Source organism: Canariomyces notabilis (assembly GCF_033297395.1).
Source record: "Canariomyces notabilis strain CBS 508.74 unplaced genomic scaffold N656scaffold_2, whole genome shotgun sequence".
Lineage (NCBI taxonomy): Eukaryota > Fungi > Ascomycota > Sordariomycetes > Sordariales > Chaetomiaceae > Canariomyces > Canariomyces notabilis.
The window spans coordinates 2,310,748-2,333,921 of record NW_027041824.1 but is presented as its reverse complement, the minus strand read 5'-3'; the positions used below and the strand labels follow the sequence as shown (position 1 = coordinate 2,333,921).

The window sequence follows — 23,174 nt, the reverse complement described above, 5'->3', positions numbered from 1 at the left end:
CAGACTCTATACCCATTCCGTTTCTCTGCTTCACGTTTTTGGATACTGTACCGGCAGCTGATGTGCGGTGGTATTGTTAGTTGTATGTAATTGGTTTGGCGTCGAGTGTTGGAGAATGCCCAGGGACCGGGGCGCAAATATATTGTACATAGCTCTTGTATACCGCTCTACCGGTGGGAGCCACACTTCGTTTCTTGCCGTATTCAAACATTAGATGAGCAAGCCTCAAAGTTTACCACCTTGCCCGCTCGTGTTCTTTGCTAGGGCCGTTGGACACGTCTCCGAATGGGGGTATCATGTTCTCGTATCGGCAGCGACCAGTTCGCGAAGTATGATATAATGTCCAGCTTAGGACTTCGCTGGCAATGTATCCCTCTTCATCTTCTTCGCTTGTTGCCTGCTCATCTCCGTCTGTTTACCCGCACCACCAGGAGTATTCCCACCATTCCCAGCCCCATTCTTCCTCTTTTGTCCCTGCTGCTGCTGTTGCTTCTTTCCTGCCGCCTTCCCATCCTCGGCCTCCCCTCCTTGCGGACCTTTCCTGTCTCGCCCCTTCTCACCACCACCACCGCCCTCAGCAGGGCGCACAATATCCACCACGCCCCTGAAGCCGCGCCGCCTGATGCCCTCGTTAACCACCACGGCCCGCGCCGTCTCCCCGAGCGCCGCGAACCCCCTCTCGGGCCCCAGCCCCCAGACGGCGAGCAGGTTGACCACGTCGGCGGGGCCGCGCAGGCCGAGCGCGCCGCGCGCCTCGCTGCTGACGACAATCCCTCGCCCTTTGGTCGCTCGGATCAGCGACTGCGCGTTGCCAATGAAGTTGGCCCGCTGCCGCGCCGCTTCGCTGCTATTTGAAGAAGACGAGGAGGAGGCGAAGGCCTGGGCGTAGCAAATCTCGAAGCGCACGCCTCGTTGCACCGCCGCCATAACCGTCCGGTGGTGGATGTGGAATGGTAAATGGGAGGACAGGTCCAGGGAGATGAGCGCGGGCGGTTCGCTTGTCGATAGGCATGCCCAGGAAAAGGACTTGTCCGACGTCGGCCGCAGCGCGACCAGGTCGTAGGCGCGTCCGTAGTCGGGCAGGCGGTAGTTTGTGGTGGACGGGTCGGTGATGGTTAGCGTTGCGCGGCGGAGGGCCGTGGGGAGGGAGGAGGATGAAGAGGATGCGGGCAGCGAGGAGGCTGTGGATGATGGTATTGACGATGAGTAGCCCCTGCCTGGGTAGGAGGAGTGCGGCGGGGTGAGTTGTGGGATTGGGTTGGTTATGGCGTTCGGGAGGGTGGGTATGGGCCCCGAAATCAGGTGGTTCAGAGCGACTACATCGTAGCCGAGGTGTTTGGCAAACTTGAGAGTGCGCTCGAGGTCAGAAGCCGAAGTGCCCGGTGACCAGGCAATGTTGAGGTCGTAGAGCATAACGGTACCCAGTCCTCTCCGGATGCGTACGTTTTATGATGAGTGACGCAGCCGGCGGGTTGATTTTGCAGTCCGGAAACAGAGGCTCAACGTAATCTTTAGGCGCCGATACGTTAGCTTCAGGCAAAGTATTTATCCCTGACGACTTCTCCGTTCGTTTGGGCCCGCCAACCGTTACAGTCAATACTCCTTACAACGACAATGTTTTGAGCTTACAATTTGTATGAGAGTTTCCATGAGTGAGAGCAGGGGAAGTGGGGCATCCATCGATAACGTTATCGCACAGCTAGATCCGTGAATATACACTATAATACTGCCAAAACAGGTTACAGTAGAACATCCAATTGCCAAGGACTTCAGCTGCACTAACAGCTTGAATTAATAGGATTACTTCAAGGTGAGCGTACTTCTTACGTTGCCTGTAAGTATCTGTCAACTGTCATCCGATGTCCCTGCAGTGGCAGCCTCCTATTTTTCAAGAGCAGACCTCTGCATGAGCTCTCAAATGGACCTGGAGGGACGGGATAAGTTCATCGAGATTCGAGAGCGACGCTGGTGTATTCGTACTTCGTAGTGGCAGTGCTTTCTTGGCTAAGTATCGCACGTGGCGCTTTCCAGCGTCGGGTAGTCTACCTCACCTTCTCTGCTCCCATCGTCTTTCCACGAACCGTCTTCTATTTCGCTAATCCAGTTCTTTTGTCCTCGACTCCTCCAACTTCAGCTCAACTCCAACACATCCAAACACTGAGCTTTGTCACGTTGGATTGATCCGCCATCTCCGCAGCGTGTAATCCTCTGGGATATCGTCCGCTCCTGGCGCTTTTATCGGTCTCCCGGTTTCTACTCTTCTCTAGCCAGCACATACCAAACCGAGTGACCGCTTTTACTCAATTGTAACGTCACAATGTTCTTCATATTCACGTGTGGCGAGCACACCTTCCACAAACCAGTACAAGGCTACGAGGGACTCGTCTGCCGGTGCTACAATTGTGGCAACTACTCGGCAGCTGTCATCAAGTCGCATCCATGGTTTACGTTCTGTTTTGTTGTATGTCTGCATTCTTAGCTTCTCTCTGCGCATTTCTAGTATCGAGCTAACCGCCCCGGCAGCCCGTCCTCCCGCTCTCGATGAAGGGCTACGAAGATGTTTCCTGCCGTATCTGCAACTTCCAGCAACCGCTCTCACACCGACCCGATGTCCGGGCACTTCGCGGAGGAGGTCAAGGAGCACAAATGCAGCCCCCGCAACATGCGCCACCACAGGGATGGGGTACTGGACAGCCCAACCCGAACGAGCCGATGAGGTACTCATGAGAGCGCTGGGAAGGACGGGATTCGTAATTCGGCATCAAAGTATGGACGGGCGACTTGATACGGCGCATGGCGTTTAGGATCTAGGGTTGATTTCAAGCTTGGGCGGATTTACCACTTTTCACTTAAAACCGACGGGGATCCGACGGAACAGCGGTATAGGTTGTACGACTCCGGAACAGATATGGAGGAGGTATTGCGACCTACCTGCTTCCCGGTTGTTGGTTGCGGCTCCGGTACATACCTGTTGCTTGCCCCTTTCCCTCGATCACAGCAGTCTCAAACAAGCTAGGATGGTCTGGAGATGTAAATTGCTATCTCTAGTGTCATATATTGCTTTAATACTGCCTAGTATATCCCTCTTCACCTGCTATGTGTGCTTACAAACTAAACTATTCCGTATGACGCTTTCAACCTGCCTGCATACAACGCTGATGAGTATACCGGTCCGGCGGGACACGCACGTATGAAACGAGACGTTACGAGGTCGACTGATTATTAGAAGCAGTATAGAATCGTTAACCGCCTCTGTTAGCAACATTTGGAGGTGGTTGCTCACACATCACACATCGAAGTTCGACATCTGATTGTGTGGAGTCGGTGATAGTTGGGTGGTGGGTCGCTGCGCCATGACGTCGCCTCATCTAAGTTGCCTAGCATTCCTCAACTGCCAGTGGGGATAACAGTTATTTACCGGCCGTAGTTAGCACTGAAGGGTCACCAACGCTACCTCTTCGATCGCTACTTGAAACCCCTTCCACCTGGCCCTTCACATTGCTACAACCCTTTGTGGACGCATTCATATCGACCGCCAACGTGCCACGGCAGCTCAATGGGAACACAATGACAGAGAGCTACTACTAAATACTTTGTCATCTGAGCAATCAATTGGATGGCAACCCCAGGCGCCATCACAGCGACGATCCCCCACTCATCATGGCGTCCAACAAAAGAGCCCCCTCGGTTCTAGTAAGACATATCCGCTGGCAGGGCCTTCGCCCTGTGATACTGAGGCTGACCGCCAATTCTCCAGGTAACCGATTCGCGTGAGCGTCAACCCTTTCGCGGCGGGCCCCAACGACCCGGGAATCTGGGCGGAAACGGACGGCCCAGCACCCGCTTCGTCTCTGTCGACAATGTGCTTCAGTACTCGTCAGACATACCGTCCGGTCAGCCGAGGGTGCCTCCGGGACAGCGCCCGGCGCGCACCGCCCGCCGCTACAGCCATGGCGGCGGTCTTCCGACCCTCGCGTCCGCCCGGACGGGCCAGCAGAACGTGCCTTCGCGGACGACCAAGGTCAGCGAGAAGCTAGTGCTCCTACCCGAGGCGCCTGAGGAGAAGGACGACGAGATACAAAGCGACGAGGAGCTGTTACGGCAAGCATCCATAGCACACGGCGCCCTGGACGAGGACCGGCCACTGAAGGATGAGGAGCTGGATGTGCTGAGAAAACGGGGCGGGATCCGAGGGAAGAGTTACGCAGAGCGATTGCCCAAGGTACAGCGAGGAGAGAAGGTGGCACGCCTTACCGCCTACTGCACCGCCCAGGCCTACAAGATACAGGCGACGGCCGAGTTTCTGAAAACAAAGCACGAAGCGAAGACGAAGCTATACGACGACTGCCTATACACGGTGTACCACCTGCCCCTGCTTCCGGGCGTAGAAGGGTTCCGTTTGAGGAGCCGGCCCATCTTGAGGACGCCGGGGACGGGGAAAACCGTGCTCGACCTTGAGATTGAGCGTAGTGAGCGCAGAGACGAGCACGAGGGCTTCTGGGACGAGTATTCGTACGCCACGCAGGGGCTAGGAGACAGCCCGACGAGTGCCGGCATCCTCCAGCAAGCGGTGGGCGATTCAGATCTCCTCGAGCACACCTCCGCCACCCACGGCGACCGCGACAACCCCCGGGTGGCAGTGAGCCCGATCAACCGGCTGGTTCCCGACGCCAAGAACTTTGGCGAGATGTTTGTCTTCTCGTACGGAGTGGTCGTGTTTTGGAACTTCACCGAGCATCAAGAAAAGGACATCCTCGCGGACCTGACATTTGCCGAGCACGAGACGGGTATCTCGCTAGCCACACGGCCACTCGACGAGATGGACTTTGAGACGGAGGAGTTCCATTTCGAGTACAGCCCGGACGTGAAACGGCCGCGCGTCTTCAACGACATGATCACGTTGCTGCCAAGATCGGACCACATGGTTAAACTGACCATCAGCCATGCCATCGCCCAGAGCACCAAGCTGTGCTTCTTTGAAGAGCGCATGTCCGAGACGATGCTTGATGCCCAGCACGTTCCCAAGCAGCTGGCCTTGACTGGGGAGCTCAACATGACCCGAACCGAGATTGTCAAGATCCTGGGGAGACTCTTCAAATCCCGCGTAGATATCAATCTCTGTAAGCACTCTCCCATCCACATCTTTCCTCGTATGCCTGCTAACACCACCCCTTTCCCCTTCGTAGCATCCAACATCCTCGACGTGCCCAACTTCTTCTGGGACTCGGAGCCCACCCTGCACCCGCTCTACGTCGCCATCCGCGAGTACCTCGAGATCGACCCGCGCATTAAGGTGCTCAACGAGCGCTGCCGCGTTTTCCTGGACCTGGCCGACATCCTGGCCGATAGTGTCGCCGACGCCAAGATGAGCCACATCACCTGGATCATCATTTTGTTGATTGTCGTCAGCATCATTGTCACTGTCACAGAGGTCGGCCTGCGCTTTGGCATGCTGTCGAGGGGCAAGAGCAACAAGGACGGCCCCAACACCCTCAATACCAACCGCGTGTTACTCGATCTGAGAGGGCCCAGGTCGCCCAGCACGGTGGGTCGAACTCATAATATTTCTTTGGAGGAGCTGCGGTTGTGGAGTGCCGGGTTAGGTGAGACGGAGCGGGAGGCGGTTTGTGGGGGGAGTGTTGTTAGGAGGACGTTTGCCGGTGTTTGAGAAAGAGAAGTAGATGCTATTATGAACTGTGAGGGTGTCGGCAGTCGGCGTGTTCGTTTTTTGATATCTGTCTTGGCATCCCGGCAACTGCATAGCTAAGGGCGTTTTCAGGATTAAATTGGCTCATGCTGTGGCTCATTTTCTTGGTTCCGAGATCGCAGATTTGGATTACAGGAAGGGAGAATCCAAAGGAGGTTGGTTATCCAAAGACCTCGTTGTTGAACCCGGCTATGCGAGGTGCCCGCGCAATAGGGGCATAGCTGAATTGTCAGCGACTTGCTCTACTTGCATCCTAGCAGTTGGCGATTCCTACCCTCTGCGCAGCTCACAAAACAAGGGATAAGAATAAGAGCTCGAGTTTTCAGGGCATATAACACAACATCATTATGCATACGCATGGCAAGCAATAAATTAACACACACCAAACACCAATCCATCCAACGCCTTCCCATCCCAGCCCAGATCCACGATCACCACCCTGTCTAAGTATAACGAGCGAAACCCCGTTTCCAGTGCGCAGTCCTGTCTCTTCCTGTACACAAGGGGTATTATGTCACCACCCTCCTATCCTCACTCACCTCCCCAACAACAGAATAATCAACCATACAACCCCCCACCGCCCTCACATCATTACAACCAACCCAAACAATCCCAATCCATATTCATCAAACAAGACCTTCACCTCCAAGATTTAGCCAACGGACTCCCCACCTTGGGCGCAAACTGCAGGCTTTTCCGCCTGGCCGCCATCAGTCGCATCAGCACACGCTCGTCCTTCTCTTTGCTGAGAATCCCCTCACCGAGCTCTCCGAACGCCGCGGCGACTTGACGCTTCGGCGGGCAGGTGCGCGTGAGCATCTTTTCACGACGGTCGTCGTCGTCGTCGTCACCATCATTTGTTTTCCCGTGATTGTCCTCGCTGCATGGCGACTCCGAGTTTAATGGGCTGAGGTTGTCCACAAAGCGGGCGATGGCTTCGGGCGCCGGGGTCTTTGGTACGGGCGTTAGCAGGTGGGTGGCCGACCACCGCTGCTCATCCTCGTCGTCGTCGTCGCTGGTGTTGTTGTCCGATCCGGCGTCGCGCTGCTCCTGCTGGTCGTGGTCGTCGGCCAAGTTGCTGCCGTAGTCAGGGGTGCGAACCCACAGGGCGCTGTCGCGGCGGTTGTGGAGCGGGGTGCTCGGTGCGGTTTGGCAGCCTCGGAATGACGAGTTGTTATTGCGGACTTGAGGAGAGGGCATGAGCATGCCGTTGAGATTGGCAATGGCGCGGGGCTCCATGCTCTTGCGGCGTCGGGCGCCGCCTCGAGGGACGTGCGACGTGTCGATGTAATAGGGCGCCTCATCAAGCCACTTGTTTTCGCGCTCGCAGCTGTGGTCACAGTAAGGTTAGTTCGAGTTTTTTTCGCTAAGGAAATATTGTTTGAAGACGGCATAAACTCACTCCAAGACCCAGCTGACGCCCACGCATTGGACCACACCCCCGCTCTCACGAATCTTCTCCAGTGTGCGCTTCCCGCCGTCCTTGTACACGACATGCGTGATGCCAATCCTCGAATCCGCACCGTCAGCCTGCGCATTGCTGGGATTCCACGACCAATTCTTGACGCAGCGCGCACCCATCTGGGTCAGCAGTTCGACAAAGATACCGCTCGCATCGGCGCCTTCGCTCGTATGAACATCCACAAACACCACAGCGCCGCGGAGAAGAGCCGGGTCAAGATCGCGGCGAGGTGTCCGCGCAGGTGTGCCGATTGTTGACCAGATGTCGGATTTCTGTGGCGTCTCCGGCGGGGCGGACTCGGCCCGCTCCTCCTCCTGCTGTTGCTGCTCCTCCTCAAAGGGGTGGGCATTTGATCCCTTGGTGGGAGAATACGAGATCACCGTGGCATTTCTGGTCATGTAATGGGTCGGTCGCGAGGCAGGGAGGCGCGACACGCTCTGGCAACGCTTCTTGATTGTGGGCCGAGGCGTCGACTCGTCCGCAGGCTTGAGCGGCACCTTGGCCACTGTGTGGACTTCGCGTCGCATAATAATGCGCTGCGGGGTCACTGGTGGCGCCGTTGGCTCCCGGGCGTCACCGGTGGCGGCAAGCACAGGATCGATGGGGATCTCATTCTCGTCTCCGTACTCCTGGCTGGCCTCGGAAAGCGAGTCATCATGGCTGTGGTTGCCGGCGTTGACTGCCGGTTCCGCCTCCATAAGTGACATCTCATGCGCTTCAGCTGCAAGCGCCACGTCCTCCTCGGTAAACGAAATATCCTCCATTACAACGTCAACGTTCTCTTCGGGCGCAATGGCATCCTCCCCAGTCTCGGTGGCCTGCGGTCGAACATGCATTTCATCCTCGAAAAATGTGTTTCCCGCTGTGTCTGAAGACGTCGGGACTGACTCCTGTTGCTGCTCGGTAGCAATATTTACGGTGGGAGAGGAGGCGGTGGCAAGGCTAGCCTTGACAGAGTCCGAATCAGCGGCCCATGCGTTGAGCTGCTGGGCAAGAGGTGTGAAGCCGAACTTGTCATCCACCCGTGCTCTCTTAACCGTGCTTAATCCAGCTGACCGACGTTCCGCGCGAGTCCCTGTAACAGCATGTGAAGGCGTGGTAGGTGTCGCAGCGAAGGCAGAGGGACGTCTGACTTGCCGCGGCAATTCATCGTCGGAGTCGGAGTCCGCAATGTCTCCATAGGGATCAAGATCCTTCTCACGCAAGCCAAACATGGGAATGGCAGTACCGGGAGGAGAGGAGGGTGGTGTCGTGCTGGTCGACGCCACCGTGCAAGCCTCTGTGGGCGCGTTGTCCAGAATCATGGGATCGCCAGATGGCTCGAGTTCCTCATACTTCGGAGCTTTCTCGGCCAAATCAACCTCTGCCTCATCATTCGACGTCTGCTCGGACAGACTCAACGTGGGAGGTGTCAAAGCCGGGTCAGCATGTCGAGCCAAGACAGCAGACAGACGACCGGGGAATGGGGATCTTGTGGGAGACTCGGGGATGACGTGGTCATCATTCGTCTCTTCGGTCGCCGCGTCTGCGGGTGCATGCTCCTCCCCAACGTCATTAGGAATCACAGGCATCGGGCTGGCGAGCAGAGTGGGCTTCGGAGCCGGGCTCTGGCCCAGGGCCTCGTCCTCTTCGATTCTGGGGGGCAATGTTTTGATGGGCGAAATCGAACGCTTGGCGGGAGACGACAGCAGCGAGATTTTCAGTGGCGAAACTCCAATTTGAGTGCCCATAGAATTCTGGCTTAGAGGCTGCCTCTTAGCTGGGGTCTGCAAAAGCCCGATCTTGACCGGTGATTGGGATATCTGGTCCTCTTTCGAGCTCTGAGACAAAGCCGGCCCGAGCAGCCCTTCAACGCGCTTCGCGGGGGACTTGATGCTGCCTTTCCAAGCAGATTGGGGAAGCCGCTTGGCAGGAGTACATAGTATGAGCGCAGCCGGATCGGTTTCGGGCTTGCTAGCTTCGCCATCTTCATCCTTCTGGGAGATGATGGGCTCCGTGACTATCGGTGCTGAGGACTTGGTGGTTGTGACAGCTTTGATGGGGGCCTTTTTGAGTCTCCTAACGGGCACATTCTCGTCCATACCGAGCTCGTCGTCTGATTCGATGCCGCGATTCAAAGCTAATTGGTTGATCTTCTTAGGGCTTAATGGCATTGGTTTCTCCTCCTTCTCGCTTGATGGAGCCTTGTCAGCGGCTGCCTTGGTACCGCGGGCGGTCCGGCTGGTGGTAGAGGCTGCCTTGCGAATTGGCTTTCCCCGCAGGCCTCCAGTGGTAGCGGGCGCGGGGGCCTTTGTCGAAGCCTTGCTTGGAGCTGAGGTGGAGGTGGCGGGGACGATGTTCTCCTTCTCGGGCTCTTCAAACTTGACCGTCTTTTTAACGGCAGGCTTTGAAAGCGACTTGGCGGCCGTGGCAGCTGTCGACGTAGTTGCGCGTCCGCGCGTCGTCTTCTTGGTCGGCTCGACGGGACATTCGGCCTCTTCTGCCTTTTTGGCACTGGTTTTCCTGGTAGGCTTTACCCTTGAAATCTCGTCTTCTGCTACAGGGTCGGCCGTTTTCTTAGGCCTCCCGCGGCTCCGAGTTGGTGCGGGTACTGGCTCTGGCTGTGCTTCAGGCTCGGCAATGGCGACCTTCTTTGGGCGGCCTCGGCCCCGAGCAGGTTTCGTCGCAGTCGCAGTTGAGGGCATTTGTTGGTCAATTTGCTCCAGTTCGTCGTAGTCTTCGTCCTCGCCTTCGTCAGACCGGGTTTTCCTCTTGGATGCTCTTCGCGGGGCGGTTGTGGTGGTGGTGGTGGTGCGGGTAGCCCTGGCCTTGGCTGCGGTAGTCACGATGCGCGTTGTCTTTGTGTCGGGCTCTGCCGTCTTCGCCGCTGCCCGCGCCCGTGTCATCCTCTTTGGCGGTGACTGGGGATCCATTTTGGCTAGTTTACTGTTTGGCTGATTTTAGGGGCACAGCAGGAAAAAGTCAAAAGTAAAAACAAAAGGTCAAAAAGAGGGATAAAGGCAACAGCCACTAGCAGTTACTCCCTCATAGTAAAGTTGAGATAAGTGGTGAGTCGAAAGGCTAGGTATTGTCACTTGTTGTTTACTCTGCAACAGCGACTTGCTTGGTGAAGACTTTTGTGGGGGGCAAAGACAAATGCCAGTTGTTGATTTACGAGCGTGTCGTTGCCTGGGAAACTTGTGGACTGCCGGGCTAGGTTCTTGGCACTGTGGACCCGGTCGTGGCCAGCCCGCTTCGGCAATTCATCAACGCTGGGTTAGGGTTGAGCGGGAGCTTCAACGTCAGACCCAACGTGTTCGTGACCTTGAATGAACGAAAAAATGGACGCTTCTGTACAGTTGCATCGAATTGAAGGCAAGCATCATATCTTGTGGAGATTGATTTAATGCACTTTCGACCAGGCAACTTCGCTCGTCTCTACGTAGTAGTCATAGCTGGTTTGGTTTGTCTTCGCTTCATCGCTTACCACTCACTCACTCACAATCTCAACTTCATCTCATTGGAGCCGAAGGAAGTGTCATTCACTCGCGAATACACCAGACCACTTGCCGATGTCCGGTACTTCTACCTCAGGGAGTGCTTGCGACCACCAGCATTCCAGACAGATCAAAACCTGACAATCCAATACTTGCCCAATAGACATAGTCGACCCTTAACCCTTCTCACTTGCTTAGAATAGCTTCACCTGGCAGGCTGGCATTGCCTGCCGTACTTCCTCTCCGCATGGTCCAGCATCATCACTTCCATGTCGATCGACCTGAACTGGGAGACAGTCACCGGCGGCCCTGACGGCCAGGAGCTTGCCGCCAAGATCCGGGACTTCATCCACACAAAGTTCCAGTCGGTTCCCTTGCCGCGCTTCATCAAGTCGGTCACTGTCCACGATTTTCAGTTCGGCAGCATTCCGCCCGAGATCGAACTCAAGGACATCACCGACCCGTTACCAGATTTTTATGAGGACCATGTCGACTCGGATCTTGACTCCGATGACTCCGAAAACTCGGATGACCAAGATGAGCTAGTCGGTACTGCCGCACACCTGCCGGACGACCGCCGGAGGCACCAAGCCGAGGCCGAGAAACCATCAGGCCGCTCCCGGCCTCACGCTACCCAGCTTCCACATCTCAACTTCGGCGGGTCCGGGGGCCCCGGAGCTGGGCACCCCCGCAACGGAGATCCCGGCACCCAGTTTCTGCGCGTTTCTACCCCGGGCATTCCAGGGGGCACGTCTAGCTTACACTATTTCCATTCCCACCTCGCAACCGGCCTCTCAGGGACCCAAACCCCGCTTGCCGCAGTAGCCGGCGCGCACCATCTCAATACTGCCAGTTGGCTCGAAGGTCACGGGCACAGCTCCTCAGTGCCGAACCTACCGCACTACGCCGCCAGCTTTGGCGTCGGCGTCCAGCAGCCGCACCCCCAGCCCAGCCACAGCCGGAACCCATCGCAGAGCTCCATCTCAGTCAGCGACTTCAGCCCTACCGTCGGCCTCACTCCCGCGCCCCCCCCGGCTAGGCCAGGCGTCGTCTCAGGCACGCCCACCACCAACCCATCCTATTTGCCCCCCAACAACCCTTCACTGCGGGAAAAACACAGCGTGTCAACACTCGCCCCAACCTCGGCGGGCACCGCCTCCCGCCCGCCAACCCGCGACGAAGCAGCAGCAGCAGCAGCAGCAGGTCTAGCCAGCTCCTCCTCCGCCATCGCCGACGGTGACGAGCACAGCCATAACCACAACAACCAGACCAACCCGGCCACCGACAGTAGTAGTATCCCCCAACCCCAGCAACAACAACAACAAGAACAGCCCCGCCTCCGGGAGCGCCGCATCGAGGACGTGCAGGCCGTTTTCCGGATCCGCTACGCAGGCGACGTGCGGCTGCTGCTGACGGCCGACATCCTGCTCGACTACCCCATGCCGAGCTTCGTCGGGATCCCCGTCCGCCTGAGCATCACGGGCCTGACCTTTGACGGCGTCGGGGTGCTGGCCAAGATCAGGAAGCGGGTGCACTTTTGTTTTCTCAGTCCTGAGGATGCCGTCGCTGCTGTCGGGGGGGAGGAGGAGCAAAACGGAGGGGATGATGAGGAGGAAGAAGAGGGAGGGCAGCATGGAATTGGGGGTGGAGATGGGGATGGGGATGGAGGGGTAGGGGTAGGGGTAGCGGGTAGAAGAAGAAGGCAGGAGCAGCAGAGGGGTGGAGGGGGGGTTGGAGGAGGAGCGGCGCAGACCGGGGGAGGAGCTGCGAAATTGGGAGGGTTGTTGCAGGAGATTAGGGTTGAGAGTGAGATTGGGCAGAGGGAGAGCGGGCGGCAAAGCTTGAGGAACGTGGGCAAGGTGGAGAGGTTTGTTCTGGAACAAGTCAGGAGGATATTCGAGGAGGAGTTTGTATATCCGAGCTTCTGGACCTTTTTGATATAGATAAGATGCGGAACGCAAACTGTAAGGCAGCCGGGTGATTGATCCAGCCACATGGGAGCATGTCAGACGGGGCTTTTGAACAGTGTGCTTTACGAGAGGGTACTCTTGAACCCTTGGTAGGCAGAGTTGATGTCTAGCTCCAGCTCCCGCGCTTGGTCCTCGCTCAGCTCTTCTGTAGCCTTCATCTGATTCAGCGTAATGAGCCACTGCACAATCTTGCCCCTATTCTCGAAGTCCCTGTCTGTCACCTTGTTCACCGACTGGATCACGTCTGTCAGGAGCGGGTGTAGCTGGTCCTTGGCCAACAATCCAAGCCTCAAGGCATCCAAAAATGTGATAAAATCCTGCGTCGCCTCTAAAATCAAGGTGCCGCTGGTATTACCCGCCGCGGCGGGCGCAGCAGGCGGACCCGAGGTTGTAGTCACGGCCGTCGATGGCATCCCCACCCGTATCCGCTCCGTCGCACGGGGAACCTCGAGCTGTAGTGATTGGAATCCGTTGTCAGCAAACACGACCAACATAGCAGCCCATTGCGGGCCAGTACACCGGTACATACATCCCACTCGGCCTTGAATTCCTCCAGTCCCACAAACGCTTTTGCTACCGTTTCATCGGCCACCAGCGACTTGTACTGCTTCAGCGACCGCTCGCAAATCTCGGTGTAGTCCGCTTCGGGGATCGCATCCTTGAGAAAGGCCTTTTCGAGCTCGTCAATCGTGACAATGATGCTGAATATCTCGGCCAGCGAGTCTTGCAAGTCGCGCTCCGCGCGTGTCTCGGTGAGCTTCACCTCCTGTGTGTTTTGTTAGTGGTTGCACGGTTGGAGTGCTCTAGGTGTTAAACTATGTGCGGGGCAACGCGCTTCATCAAGATTGATCGTGGCCGACAGCGTCGTGTTAGGGACATAGCTATGAGGCGTTGGAGCGTATGGCTGTCGAGGTATCATTTTTATAGTCCTGCGCCGGGATGCGCAAGCTCAGGTCGGTGATAGCATTGCACTCGAGTTGCATGTCCAAGCTCCCCGTCTTCACCTTGATTCAACGCGACAATCATCCCATGAGAGCTCAGCGACCCAAACACATGGGTACCTAGGGCCCTGGGCCTCGTAATGTGCCCCACTTCGGCCAACCATTCCCGAATAAGTTAGAGTTTTCACCGATAAGAGACGCGATAAGCAATCCCAGATGAGAATCAAAAAAGTTTCGGAAAACAGTGACATTCATACCCTGCAACTCGAATTGCTCGGCCCGGATCGGACATTGATTTCTGGTGCAGTGGTTGCCCAACATGGTGGCTTCAAAGAAGAACCTGAAGGCGACGAAAAAGTTTGAGAAGAAGCACCTCAAGGGCGTGCTAGAAAGGAGGAAAGCAACCGCGAAAATCAAGCAACGACACCAACTCAAGGAAAAGAAGAAGGCCAAGCGAGCGAAAGATGACGAGTTCTACAAAGGCCCCGGAGATGATGCCAATGGCGGCAAAAAAGATGCCAAAAAGAAGATCGGTGCCAAGGCTATCGAGATGAGCGTCGACGACTTCTTCAAAGGCGGGTTTGAGATACTCGACCAGGGGCAGTCGGCCAAGTCGAAGCCCAAGGCTACCGCTAAGCTGGGGAAACGCAAGCGTGGAGAGGCTGATGCGCAGGAGGACAGCTCAGAAGGGAGCGAGAGCGAATCGGAAATTTCAGACAACGAGGAGCCCGTGGTCAGCGACAGCGAGCCGGACGATGCTAGCGACGACGACGACGACCTCGGCATGTCCAAGGGTGCCATGGATGCACTCGCCGAGAACGATCCCGAGTTTTACAAGTTCCTCAAGGAAAACGACCCGGAAGCGCTAGACTTTGACGAGAATGCAGACCTTGCCGAGGTCGACGAACTCAGCGGCAGTGAGGACGAGGGGCAGCCAAAAAAGAAGCAGAAAAAGGACAAGAAGGCCGCCAAGGAAGAGGAGAAGGATGGCCATGAACTCACCCGAGCCATGGTAGCGAAGTGGAAAGCATCCATGGCCGAGACGCACTCCCTCAGAGCTGCCCGCCAGGTTGTTATTGCCTTCCGGTGCGCCGCCCACCTGAATGAGAGTGACGAGGAGAACCGGCAACGGTACAGCATCACAAGTCCAGAAGTTTTCCACGATATCCTCGTTGTCGCCCTAAAGCAGATCCCTGAGGTCTTGCAACACCACGTTCCGGTCAAGGAATCAGCCTCTGGCAAGATCTATGTCCAGACCGAGGGCAAAAAGTTCAAGACGCTGTCAATGCTCATCAAAAGCTATTCCGCTTCCATTATCCGGCTGCTGAGTACGCTATCGGATGAAGCCACGCTCAAGCTTACTCTCTCAGCTTTACAGCCACTCCTCCCATACCTGCTATCTTTCAGGAAGGTGCTGAAGATGCTGATTAAGACGGTGGTTGCGTTCTGGTCCCAGTCAGCAAGCACCGAATCCACTAGGATAACAGCCTTCCTAGTAATACGCCGTCTCGTCGTCATTGGCGACAAGGCTGTCAGGGAAGCCGTGCTCAAGGCGTCCTATCAGGGCCTAGTACAGGGCAGCCGCCTCACCAACGCCAACACGATCCAAGGCATCAACCTCATGAAGAACTCTGCCGCCGAGCTGTGGGGCCTCGACCAGACCCTCGGCTACACCACCGCCTTCACCTCGATCCGCCAGCTCGCCATCCACCTCCGCAACAGCATCATCAACAACAAGAACGACTCGTACCGCACCGTCTACAACTGGCAGTACGTCCACTCGCTCGACTTCTGGTCGTGCGTGCTGGCAGAGCACTGCAGCCCGCTCAAGGAAGCCGAGGCGGGCAAGGAGAGCCAGCTCAAGCTGCTCATCTACCCGCTCGTGCAGGTGACGCTGGGCGCCATGCGGCTGATCCCGACGGCGCTCTACTTCCCGCTGCGCTTCCAGCTGATCCGCTCCCTCCTGCGCCTGTCGCGCGCCACCGACACGTACATCCCCCTGGCCTCGGCCCTGCTCGAGGTGCTGGCCTCGGCCGAGCTGAAGAAGCCGGCCAAGCAGTCGACGCTCAAGCCGCTCGATTTTGCCACGGCCTACAAGGCGCCCAAGTCGTACCCGCGCACCCGCGTCTACCAGGACGGCGTCGGCGAACAGGTCGTCGAGCTGCTCGCAGAGTTCTTTGTGCTCTGGTCCCGCAGCATCGCGTTCCCGGAGTTTGCCCTGCCCGTCATCGTAAGCCTGAAGCGCTGGCTGAAGCAGAGCAGGAAGAACGGCGGCAACAGGAACGGAAAGCTGGCTGCCGGCTTGGTGCTGCTCGTGCAGAAGCTCGAGGCGAACGCGAGGTTCATTGAGGAGAAGCGGGCCAAGGTCGAGTTTGCGCCCAAAGACCGCGCCCAGGTCGACGCCTTCCTGAAGGATATGGAGTGGGAGCGCACGCCCCTTGGCGCGTTTGTGGTCTCGCAACGGAAATTGAAGGCAGAGCGGCAAAAGGTTGTTGAAGAGGCTAGGAAGGAGGAGGAGAGGAAGAGGAAGGAGGCAGAGAAGGAGGCCTTGGAGGATGGGGTGGAGGGTGAGAGTGACGGTGAGGATGAGGGGGAAGAGGAGGAGGAGGATGCTGGCTCTGAGTCCGAGGAGGAAGATGAGGAGGCTGAGAGCGAGGCAGATGGGGATGGAGATGAGGATGACGACGAGAGTGAAGATGAAGAGGATGAGGAGGATGAAGAATAAATTTAATGTCTCCGGTTTGCGACGACAGGTATCTTGCAGCTGGTAACACTCACACTAGGTGCATTATATTTTGCAGAGTATGTGGTATCCAAAACCACTATCCCTGCTTCTTTCCAACGTCCTGCAGCCCAGAAAAGTTCTACTCCCCTTTGACGTCTAATAATCATCGATGGGCGTCGGCTCTACATAATTGAGATCGTCATTGTCCACCATCCTAATGCCGAACCCCCCTTCCTCCTCGTCATCGTCGTCCTCATCACGATCATTGCCATCATGACCCACAACCTGGCGAATATGAGAAGGCGACGGCAAAGTAGGCGGTGGCGTAGCAGAAGTGGCGAGGTTCGGGGTCCTATCTACAAGCCGGGCCTTTTCGGCTCCATCTGCAATTCTGAACTTGGTATTGGGATTCTCCAGGGGCTCAAAGTTAGGGATGGTTGGTTGCCGCTCTGCTCTGCGGCTTGGCGATTGGGACGAGGTGGCAGCGGCAGGTTTTGGCGCTGCCGTATTCGAGGTGGACGTGGAGAGAGGATCCGATAAAGCAACACCTAACGGATCTTGGCTGACTGAAAGAGAGGATGGGGCTCCTCTGACAACTGTTGTGCGCCGGGCGTCTTGCCTACGACGGGTGGCTGGAGGAGCCGGGCTATAACCTGGTGGTGGCGGCTCGGAGATGTTCAGACTATCGAGCTCGATGAGAGTACCGAGTTCTGGATTATTCTCATCTAGGTCATCAAGTCTGATAGCGTCCTCGTCTTTTCCGATTGGCGCATCGGCGCCTTGGGTGACCGGGAGACCGCATCGGGCGAGGATATTTCCAATGATCCTGGCGTATCGCATGTGTCCCTGAACCTCCTCGCTGAGGTTGAGATTTTCAACGCCGTCGACGTCCTTGATCTCCTGAAGACCAGCGACCCCAAGCTGGATGGAGGTTGCGCGATAGAGAAACGCCAGCAGATAGTCGTTTTTTGAATACACGTTGTACATCTTGCCGGACACCACGGTGCGCATCATCTCCCAGTGTTGGCGATTGGACGGGACCGGGGAACCGATAAAAATAACTGTATCGATCAGCCCAAAGGCGTGTCGTTTCGCCAAAGAACGCAGGCAGGAGTAGATTACTCTGGATCCGAGGGAGTAGCCGATCAATGTCACTGGACGCTCGCCTTGTACCTTGTTGATTAGTGCATCGGCCAGGATATCTCCCGCTTTCTCTGACCTGTTTCTGGCGAGACTGAAAGGGTTGTCGACCGTGCTCGCCATGGATAAGAGATATGCAGGCCAGAGAGCGGACCATAGGGTGGCTAGCACCGTCCTCTTGAGGATCTCAACCTTCACTGTGTTCCATGCGTAAGAAGACACCAGCTCCTCCAACGACTTCCCGAGTCCCATTAGGCTTCTTGTCTCGTATCGCAGGGCAAATGCTTCCGAATCACCACCGAGACAGCGCCATGGCTTCGTTATATCGTCATTTGAGGATAACCAACCGTTGATACCGATCGTTACGCGGAGGCGTCTGTCGTCCTGCTTGTGGCCCTTACCCCTTGATTCGTCTTTCAGAGGGACGAAACGGAAGTCCTCTACTTCTCTGGCGTACTGATCGACCATTTCGCCCTAGGTGTGCCATTAGCTCAGCCACAGCACAGACGACCATCGCTTCTTACCGTCATTTTCGCCCCGAATGCCCCGAAAAGGGTCCCTACAAGCGCGCCGTTCATCCAGAAGATACCCAGGAACGACGCAACGCCGCCGAGGCCTACAGACCCCATGATACCACCAATGGCTCCGGCCACCACGGGCGCAGCAAGACCACCGGTCACTCCTATGATAGCGGCGCCGGCCACCGAGGCCAGCCCGACCTTCCAGTACCGGCTAGACTGGTTCTGCTGCTTCCGCTTCTCGGCTTCAGCCTCGGCAGACATAGAGGCACTTCCCTCATGCCTCGCACTCTCGGCCGATGCCTGAAGCAGCGAGCGTGCGATCTCCACCTCCTCTGCATTCAGCACCTCTAGCGGCACCTCGAGCGAAGAGGCAAGGTAGACGGCCAGCGCCCTGGATTCGGCCGTGTAGCGCCCCGTCGACAGCAGCACGAGCAACACGCAGCTGAGCGTTTCTGTTCTGTCCTCATACGGAATCGTCACAAGCCGCGTGGCGGTAGCATGCCAGTGCGCTTGCAGGCGGGCCACGGCCCTGGCGCGGTCTGCCTCGCTGCCTCCGCTTGCCACTCCACCATCACCAGGTGAATCGCTAAAATCAATCAGGCTTTCTGATCCCCCACCGGTAGCAAACGACATCCCGGCGCCGCGTGAGCGCTGCTGGGCAGCCAGCCGTTCAGCGCGCTTACGGCGATCCTCGACGATTTGGGCATCGTCGGGCGCGGCGAGCACGTCCTTCAGCTTCGTGAGAGTTTCTTTACGCCAGGCGTCAAAGTGCTCAATGGCGGCGGCGCGCAGCCGCACGAGGGCCGGGCTGGGAGGGGCCGTGTCCCGGGCGGTGCTGGGCGCGTTGATGACAATGCTGTTTTCAGCGGTAGGATCTATCAACAGCGGCCCAGAATCACTGGGGTTCTCGGCCGGCTCGCGAAACTCGAGCTGCCCGCGCATCCATCCCGTTATCTCGACGAGCAACACGTACAGAGCCTTGCGGCGGGCAAGGTTGAGAACCGTCAGCAACTGGCGGGGCTCGCTAGCTATGGGCGCCATGGTATTTGTTCGGTAAATTACCACTCGCTCGGTGTGCTCCCCTAAGAGGGGAGATAATCTGGGAGAGGATTGCTCCGCTCAATGGTCCAAAGAATGCCGAAGAAGAAGATGGTTCGGGCACCGCGATCCTTCGAGTGCAGTGTTGACCTTTGACTAGCGCAGTCAACACATTGCTATCTACACAGTTGTCATAGACAGATTGACCATTGGTGCTCCTCAGGTGTTGTCTGATGAAATCCAAAGTGTGATTTGAAGTACAATCAGGTTAACCACACTGGCAATGCAATGAAGAATGCCTAGACTTGACCCCACAGCCAAACTATCATCGCTGCCTAGGTATGTAACGGTATTGTCCGTAAAGTTACGCGCAGCAACTCAAAATGATGGATTGCAAGAGCAATACTCGTGGCGATCAATCTGGAGATAGGATGCGAGTCTCGTCCCCTTATAATAAGAACTCACGGGCGTGTTCTCTAGTGAAGATGATAAATGGCCGTGTCGAAATGAATATCTGATGGAGTCATGTCATAAGCTGTATAGTGGTGCGTTTACGGAAATACAGTACCAGTACCGACAGGTATCCGAGCCCGCCGAGTTCCACCTTCTTTTGTATCCGAGCTCATCTAAGCTGACGCCAACGTTATCGATCAGGGTCTAGACATGGTCTCGATTATTAGGAAACCCAGCTTGATACTTCGTACAGCCAACGTGATAACCACCGGCATATGGCGTCAACTGACGATCCTGTTCGACGACTGTGATAAGGCAGTTGTTGAAGACCGTTGGGCACCGACACCTACATTATTACCAACTTACAGCAAGCAAGCCTCGTTTGATAGCTGAATCGTTGACAGGGTATGTGAGCCGCCGGGTCACCTCGGTAAATGGCCCCAAATCGGGAATGGGCAGAGGCAAAGAACTTCTGGTGATAATCTCGTTGTGACCACGATTAGATGAAACGTCCCCCTCTGGCATAACGAAATAAGCATGGCTTGTCCCAGCGTACATGTACAGTACAGTACATACAGTAGCACAACCTCGACAACATCATCTCAACCAGGGTGGGTCACCATCGCGAGAAACTCCCTGTCGGTGCGGGACCATCATTCAATCCCTGCAGGAAACGGCTAGCGCAGGTTGCCTTCTGCAGGGAAGGAACCGCAGACACAGAACACGGGAAGGAGCTCTTGGCACTCAAAAGCTGCCCGCCCGCCCCTGCTTGTTGGCTATGTGCGTTTCCCTTCCCATCTACCCTTTCACTATGCAACCGAAGTAGGCGAAAGAAAAGAAAAAAGGACGAAAAGGAGAAGAAAACACAAGCACCTACGTTTTCCCGCAAGCTGCAAAATTCAATATCTCCATTGTCGGTTGATGCTGCAACCGCCGTACCGGGAGATTCCTCCTGAACCCGTCCGATATGTCTGACAATGTCAATGTGTGAGTTGCTTCCTCCCGTCGATTTGCATCTTGGCGATGTTCTAGGCTCCATTTTTATCACATCTTGGCTAGCCAAGCTTTCGCCAAGCCCGGGGTGCCTTAAGATCATCGACGATCTGATCCCGTCGCTAACGTCTCACAGCCCTCGCTGAGGTTCGCAATGTCGTGTAAGTCGCTTGCTCTCCTTTGAGTTTGTCCGTTTCTCACAGTTTTTGATTGAGATTATCTATCTTATTTTCAAAGAAAGAAGTTGGGAGAAATGGGAAAAAGTAAAAACCCCGCTGCAATGGACCGGGGTCTTTCAATGCCACCGATCTTTCCGCATCGCCAAGCCCAGCCACATCACGTCGTACCAGCCATGCCCCCGATCTGTGTCATAGTGGTGCTTAGTCTTGTTCGATAGTGGATTTTCTATACTTTCTCTCATATAAAATTGGCAGCTTTACCAAAGTCATGTAGCTAATAGCCATCGCAATAGCTTACTATTCAGTAACCCGTCTTGGACGGCAGTCGAAAGTGTCTCAAACACCGTCATCAGAAACATCACGGCTCTGTCGGTATGCTACGGCAGTCTGTTTTCCAAAGGAAACCTTTTGTCTAATGATATTATACCAGGCCCAGTTGACACATTCAACAAGATTCACAGAAGATGCCACTGTCTTATCCTCCAGATTTGCCGAAGCTGCGAACGGCGTCATCCAGGGATTGCTCTATGTTCCGGATGTCCCAGACGGGCACCCGTGTCTTGATGCAATGGCGAAGCACATACCTGCATCTGCTCCCCGGCAGTCCGACCTCCCTCCAGCGCACTACCACATGATTGCCATTGCTCCATGGGTGAATCATACCTGCGCCGAGGTCTACTTAGCTTCGGCCCGCTCAGATCCCGTGCGCGCCTTCGTTTTTTATACTCTAGAAAACCCGTCCGTGTCTCCACCACCTGCCGACTCCCGGGAATGGTACATCCGTGATGACGCTAGGTGGATGTCAGAAACCAGCTGGCCCGTCTTCGCTGTAGCGGGCTCGGTTGGCGAGGTCATGATACGACACTCAAGTCTGTACTCGGGCAACCTGACCGAAGCGCCCTTTGGCGCTAGCATAGCCGGTCTCTTCAACAGCAATGCTGACGACTACCTTCGAATCTGGACTGAGCTAGTCGTGAACACCCCACTAGTCCCTCTCGCGATTTGGGTCTATGCTCTCATGATTATCGGCCTCCTGCTTGCCGTTATCCTCTCGGCATCGATACTCATGCATCTGGTTCAAGCCCTGCGGCGTGCTCAGCTGCGCCGACGTGTCCGTTCCGGAGAGGTTAACCTAGAAGCTATGGGCATCAAGCAACTCACGGTCCCGATGGACCACATCCAAACATTCCCGCTGTACACATATCATTACGAGCCAGAATGCAGCGGTCCATCCCAGTCCCGGCGATCCACGAAGCCCTCCAAGTCAAGGGTGCGAAGGAAGAGCCCTGGCGAAACTGCTAGTAATCCCCCAAGCCAAGTTCCGACCGTTGCGACAGGTTATCAACCAAGGTGCGAAATCTGCCTCGAGCCCTATGAAAACCGGTCAACAATCATCCGGGAACTCGCTTGCGGCCACATCTTCCACCCCGAATGCATCGACGAGTTCCTGAACGAGATCAGTTCTCTTTGCCCCTTATGTAAAACCAGCATACTCCCCAAGGGATATTGTCCCAAAATCACAAATGCCATGGTGCGCCGAGAACGCGCCATCCGGCGGATACGAGGCCGAATAGACCTACAAGACACCAATGGTCGACAAATGCATAACCAAAGCTGGCTGCAAGTACTTAGGCATAGGATCTCCGGGGCAAAGAGCTGTCTAACGTCGCCCGTCCCTTCAACAGAGCCGAAAATGATACAGCTCCAGCTTCGGCCTACTCGTCGCGGCCAAGATGGAAATACCCAGGAGACTCGTACAGCAACACACGCAAGGCAACGCATGCGTGAACTCGCGGGTCCGGGCCTGGACGATGCGGAGGACGACGGTTCGACTCTTTGTAAGTTGATTGAGACCGCGACTTACAGAATTCCGCTGACAGTCCCGCAGGGAAACGTCTGCGGAACCGAGTGTTTCCTGGGTTTGACTGAAGCTAGCACATCTGCAGGTTTTTCGGGTTGTGATATTATTCAGCGCTCAATTTCTAGCGGGAATGATACCCCATTTCTCTTTCTTTCTGGTTATAATATACGTAAAAGACTACATCATACAGCTGAGGTCTTTCGAAAGTTTCAGGATAATTAAGACCACAACACGAGCATGTAGCTAGATATAGGCGACCTGGGAATGCTGCTGAGCATGTCGATGGTAGTATCAGGTCCACAACTATGAGGATATTTGAGAAACATAACCCTATTTTTTCGTCCAAGCAGCTTGCAATTCAGTACAATCATACGGTAGGCTGGTCTCCTTATGGGAGGCTCTGCAAGCTGTGCAGTGTTTACGCTGTCGAGAAGAACGAACTGATGCTGTCAGGCAAGGTCTCCGCGCGGTCCATTCCTGGCTTGGGTATACTACACAGGTAAGAAAGCAATTGCGACTTCATAAACTCCCGGTGCCGAAAACGCCAATCCTTCGTAAGGCAAGGGAATACCCCCCTCCTTCCGTGCCCTCCTCGTTCTGCTCCATAACGCCAAACCACCCCATCCATCCACTTGTTTTTTGCTTTCCGTCATCACAAGAAAGACGAGCTCAGCCAAGCGCCATATCATTACAGCTTCCGAATGTAGT

General features: G+C 55.9%; 9 protein-coding genes across 9 annotated transcripts; 5 read left to right on the top strand and 4 right to left on the bottom strand.

Moving 5' to 3' along the window:
• Nucleotides 1–36: 36 nt before the first annotated feature.
• Nucleotides 37–1,907, bottom strand: N656DRAFT_775147 (PHP domain-like protein). Its single transcript, XM_064814402.1, has 2 exons — nucleotides 1,821–1,907; nucleotides 37–1,509 (listed from the first exon to the last, which is right to left on the bottom strand). Exon 2 carries the CDS (start codon nucleotides 1,411–1,413, stop codon nucleotides 349–351), a length of 1,065 nt encoding a protein of 354 aa, XP_064674359.1. The 5' UTR covers nucleotides 1,414–1,509; nucleotides 1,821–1,907; the 3' UTR covers nucleotides 37–348.
• A 410-nt stretch (nucleotides 1,908–2,317) lies between these two features.
• N656DRAFT_700887 (uncharacterized protein) lies at nucleotides 2,318–2,727 on the top strand (the record flags this gene model as incomplete). The annotated part of the gene is made up of 2 exons (XM_064810902.1): nucleotides 2,318–2,461; nucleotides 2,524–2,727. 2 exons carry the CDS (start codon nucleotides 2,318–2,320, stop codon nucleotides 2,725–2,727), a joined length of 348 nt encoding a protein of 115 aa, XP_064674358.1.
• A 466-nt stretch (nucleotides 2,728–3,193) lies between these two features.
• N656DRAFT_775145 (DUF155-domain-containing protein) lies at nucleotides 3,194–6,052 on the top strand. The gene is made up of 3 exons (XM_064814401.1): nucleotides 3,194–3,693; nucleotides 3,758–5,120; nucleotides 5,187–6,052. The coding sequence occupies exons 1-3, from the start codon at nucleotides 3,661–3,663 to the stop codon at nucleotides 5,666–5,668; spliced, it is 1,878 nt and encodes a 625-aa protein (XP_064674357.1). The 5' UTR covers nucleotides 3,194–3,660; the 3' UTR covers nucleotides 5,669–6,052.
• Nucleotides 6,031–10,262, bottom strand: N656DRAFT_775144 (uncharacterized protein). The gene is made up of 2 exons (XM_064814400.1): nucleotides 7,110–10,262; nucleotides 6,031–7,037 (listed from the first exon to the last, which is right to left on the bottom strand). Exons 1-2 carry the CDS (start codon nucleotides 10,079–10,081, stop codon nucleotides 6,347–6,349), a joined length of 3,663 nt encoding a protein of 1,220 aa, XP_064674356.1. The 5' UTR covers nucleotides 10,082–10,262; the 3' UTR covers nucleotides 6,031–6,346.
• Nucleotides 10,263–10,914: 652 nt separating this feature from the next.
• On the top strand, nucleotides 10,915–12,588 carry N656DRAFT_701686 (uncharacterized protein; the record flags this gene model as incomplete). Its single annotated transcript, XM_064810958.1, has 2 exons — nucleotides 10,915–12,315; nucleotides 12,397–12,588. 2 exons carry the CDS (start codon nucleotides 10,915–10,917, stop codon nucleotides 12,586–12,588), a joined length of 1,593 nt encoding a protein of 530 aa, XP_064674355.1.
• N656DRAFT_834557 (ESCRT-1 complex, Vps28 subunit) lies at nucleotides 12,556–13,534 on the bottom strand (the record flags this gene model as incomplete). Its single annotated transcript, XM_064818723.1, has 3 exons — nucleotides 12,556–13,067; nucleotides 13,145–13,381; nucleotides 13,451–13,534. The coding sequence occupies 3 exons, from the start codon at nucleotides 13,532–13,534 to the stop codon at nucleotides 12,678–12,680; spliced, it is 711 nt and encodes a 236-aa protein (XP_064674354.1). The 3' UTR covers nucleotides 12,556–12,677.
• Nucleotides 13,535–13,794: 260 nt separating this feature from the next.
• On the top strand, nucleotides 13,795–16,494 carry N656DRAFT_775143 (Noc2-domain-containing protein). Its single transcript, XM_064814399.1, has one exon. The coding sequence runs from the start codon at nucleotides 13,876–13,878 to the stop codon at nucleotides 16,279–16,281; it is 2,406 nt and encodes an 801-aa protein (XP_064674353.1). The 5' UTR covers nucleotides 13,795–13,875; the 3' UTR covers nucleotides 16,282–16,494.
• Nucleotides 16,438–18,983, bottom strand: N656DRAFT_787054 (DUF726-domain-containing protein; the record flags this gene model as incomplete). Its single annotated transcript, XM_064816568.1, has 2 exons — nucleotides 16,438–17,895; nucleotides 17,946–18,983. 2 exons carry the CDS (start codon nucleotides 18,981–18,983, stop codon nucleotides 16,438–16,440), a joined length of 2,496 nt encoding a protein of 831 aa, XP_064674352.1.
• Nucleotides 18,984–20,899: 1,916 nt separating this feature from the next.
• Nucleotides 20,900–22,534, top strand: N656DRAFT_700414 (uncharacterized protein; the record flags this gene model as incomplete). The annotated part of the gene is made up of 3 exons (XM_064810868.1): nucleotides 20,900–20,977; nucleotides 21,036–22,443; nucleotides 22,494–22,534. Coding segments are annotated over 3 exons (1,527 nt in total), but the record flags the coding sequence as incomplete, so codon positions are not given.
• Nucleotides 22,535–23,174: the final 640 nt, after the last annotated feature.

What these genes read in the sequence shown, in the direction of transcription:
- N656DRAFT_775147 (XM_064814402.1), bottom strand. Translation starts at nt 1,413, where the DNA reads ATGCTCTACGACCTCAACATTGCCTGGTCACCGGGCACTTCGGCTTCT.
- N656DRAFT_775145 (XM_064814401.1), top strand. Translation starts at nt 3,661, where the DNA reads ATGGCGTCCAACAAAAGAGCCCCCTCGGTTCTA. An exon ending in AAAGAGCCCCCTCGGTTCTA is followed by an intron (nt 3,694 to 3,757) that starts GTAAGACATATC and finishes CCAATTCTCCAG; the next exon opens with GTAACCGATTCGCGTGAGCG. An exon ending in CCGCGTAGATATCAATCTCT is followed by an intron (nt 5,121 to 5,186) that starts GTAAGCACTCTC and finishes TCCCCTTCGTAG; the next exon opens with CATCCAACATCCTCGACGTG.
- N656DRAFT_775144 (XM_064814400.1), bottom strand. Translation starts at nt 10,081, where the DNA reads ATGGATCCCCAGTCACCGCCAAAGAGGATGACACGGGCGCGGGCAGCG. An exon ending in GGCGTCAGCTGGGTCTTGGA is followed by an intron (nt 7,038 to 7,109) that starts GTGAGTTTATGC and finishes CTGTGACCACAG; the next exon opens with CTGCGAGCGCGAAAACAAGT.
- N656DRAFT_775143 (XM_064814399.1), top strand. Translation starts at nt 13,876, where the DNA reads ATGGTGGCTTCAAAGAAGAACCTGAAGGCGACGAAAAAGTTTGAGAAG.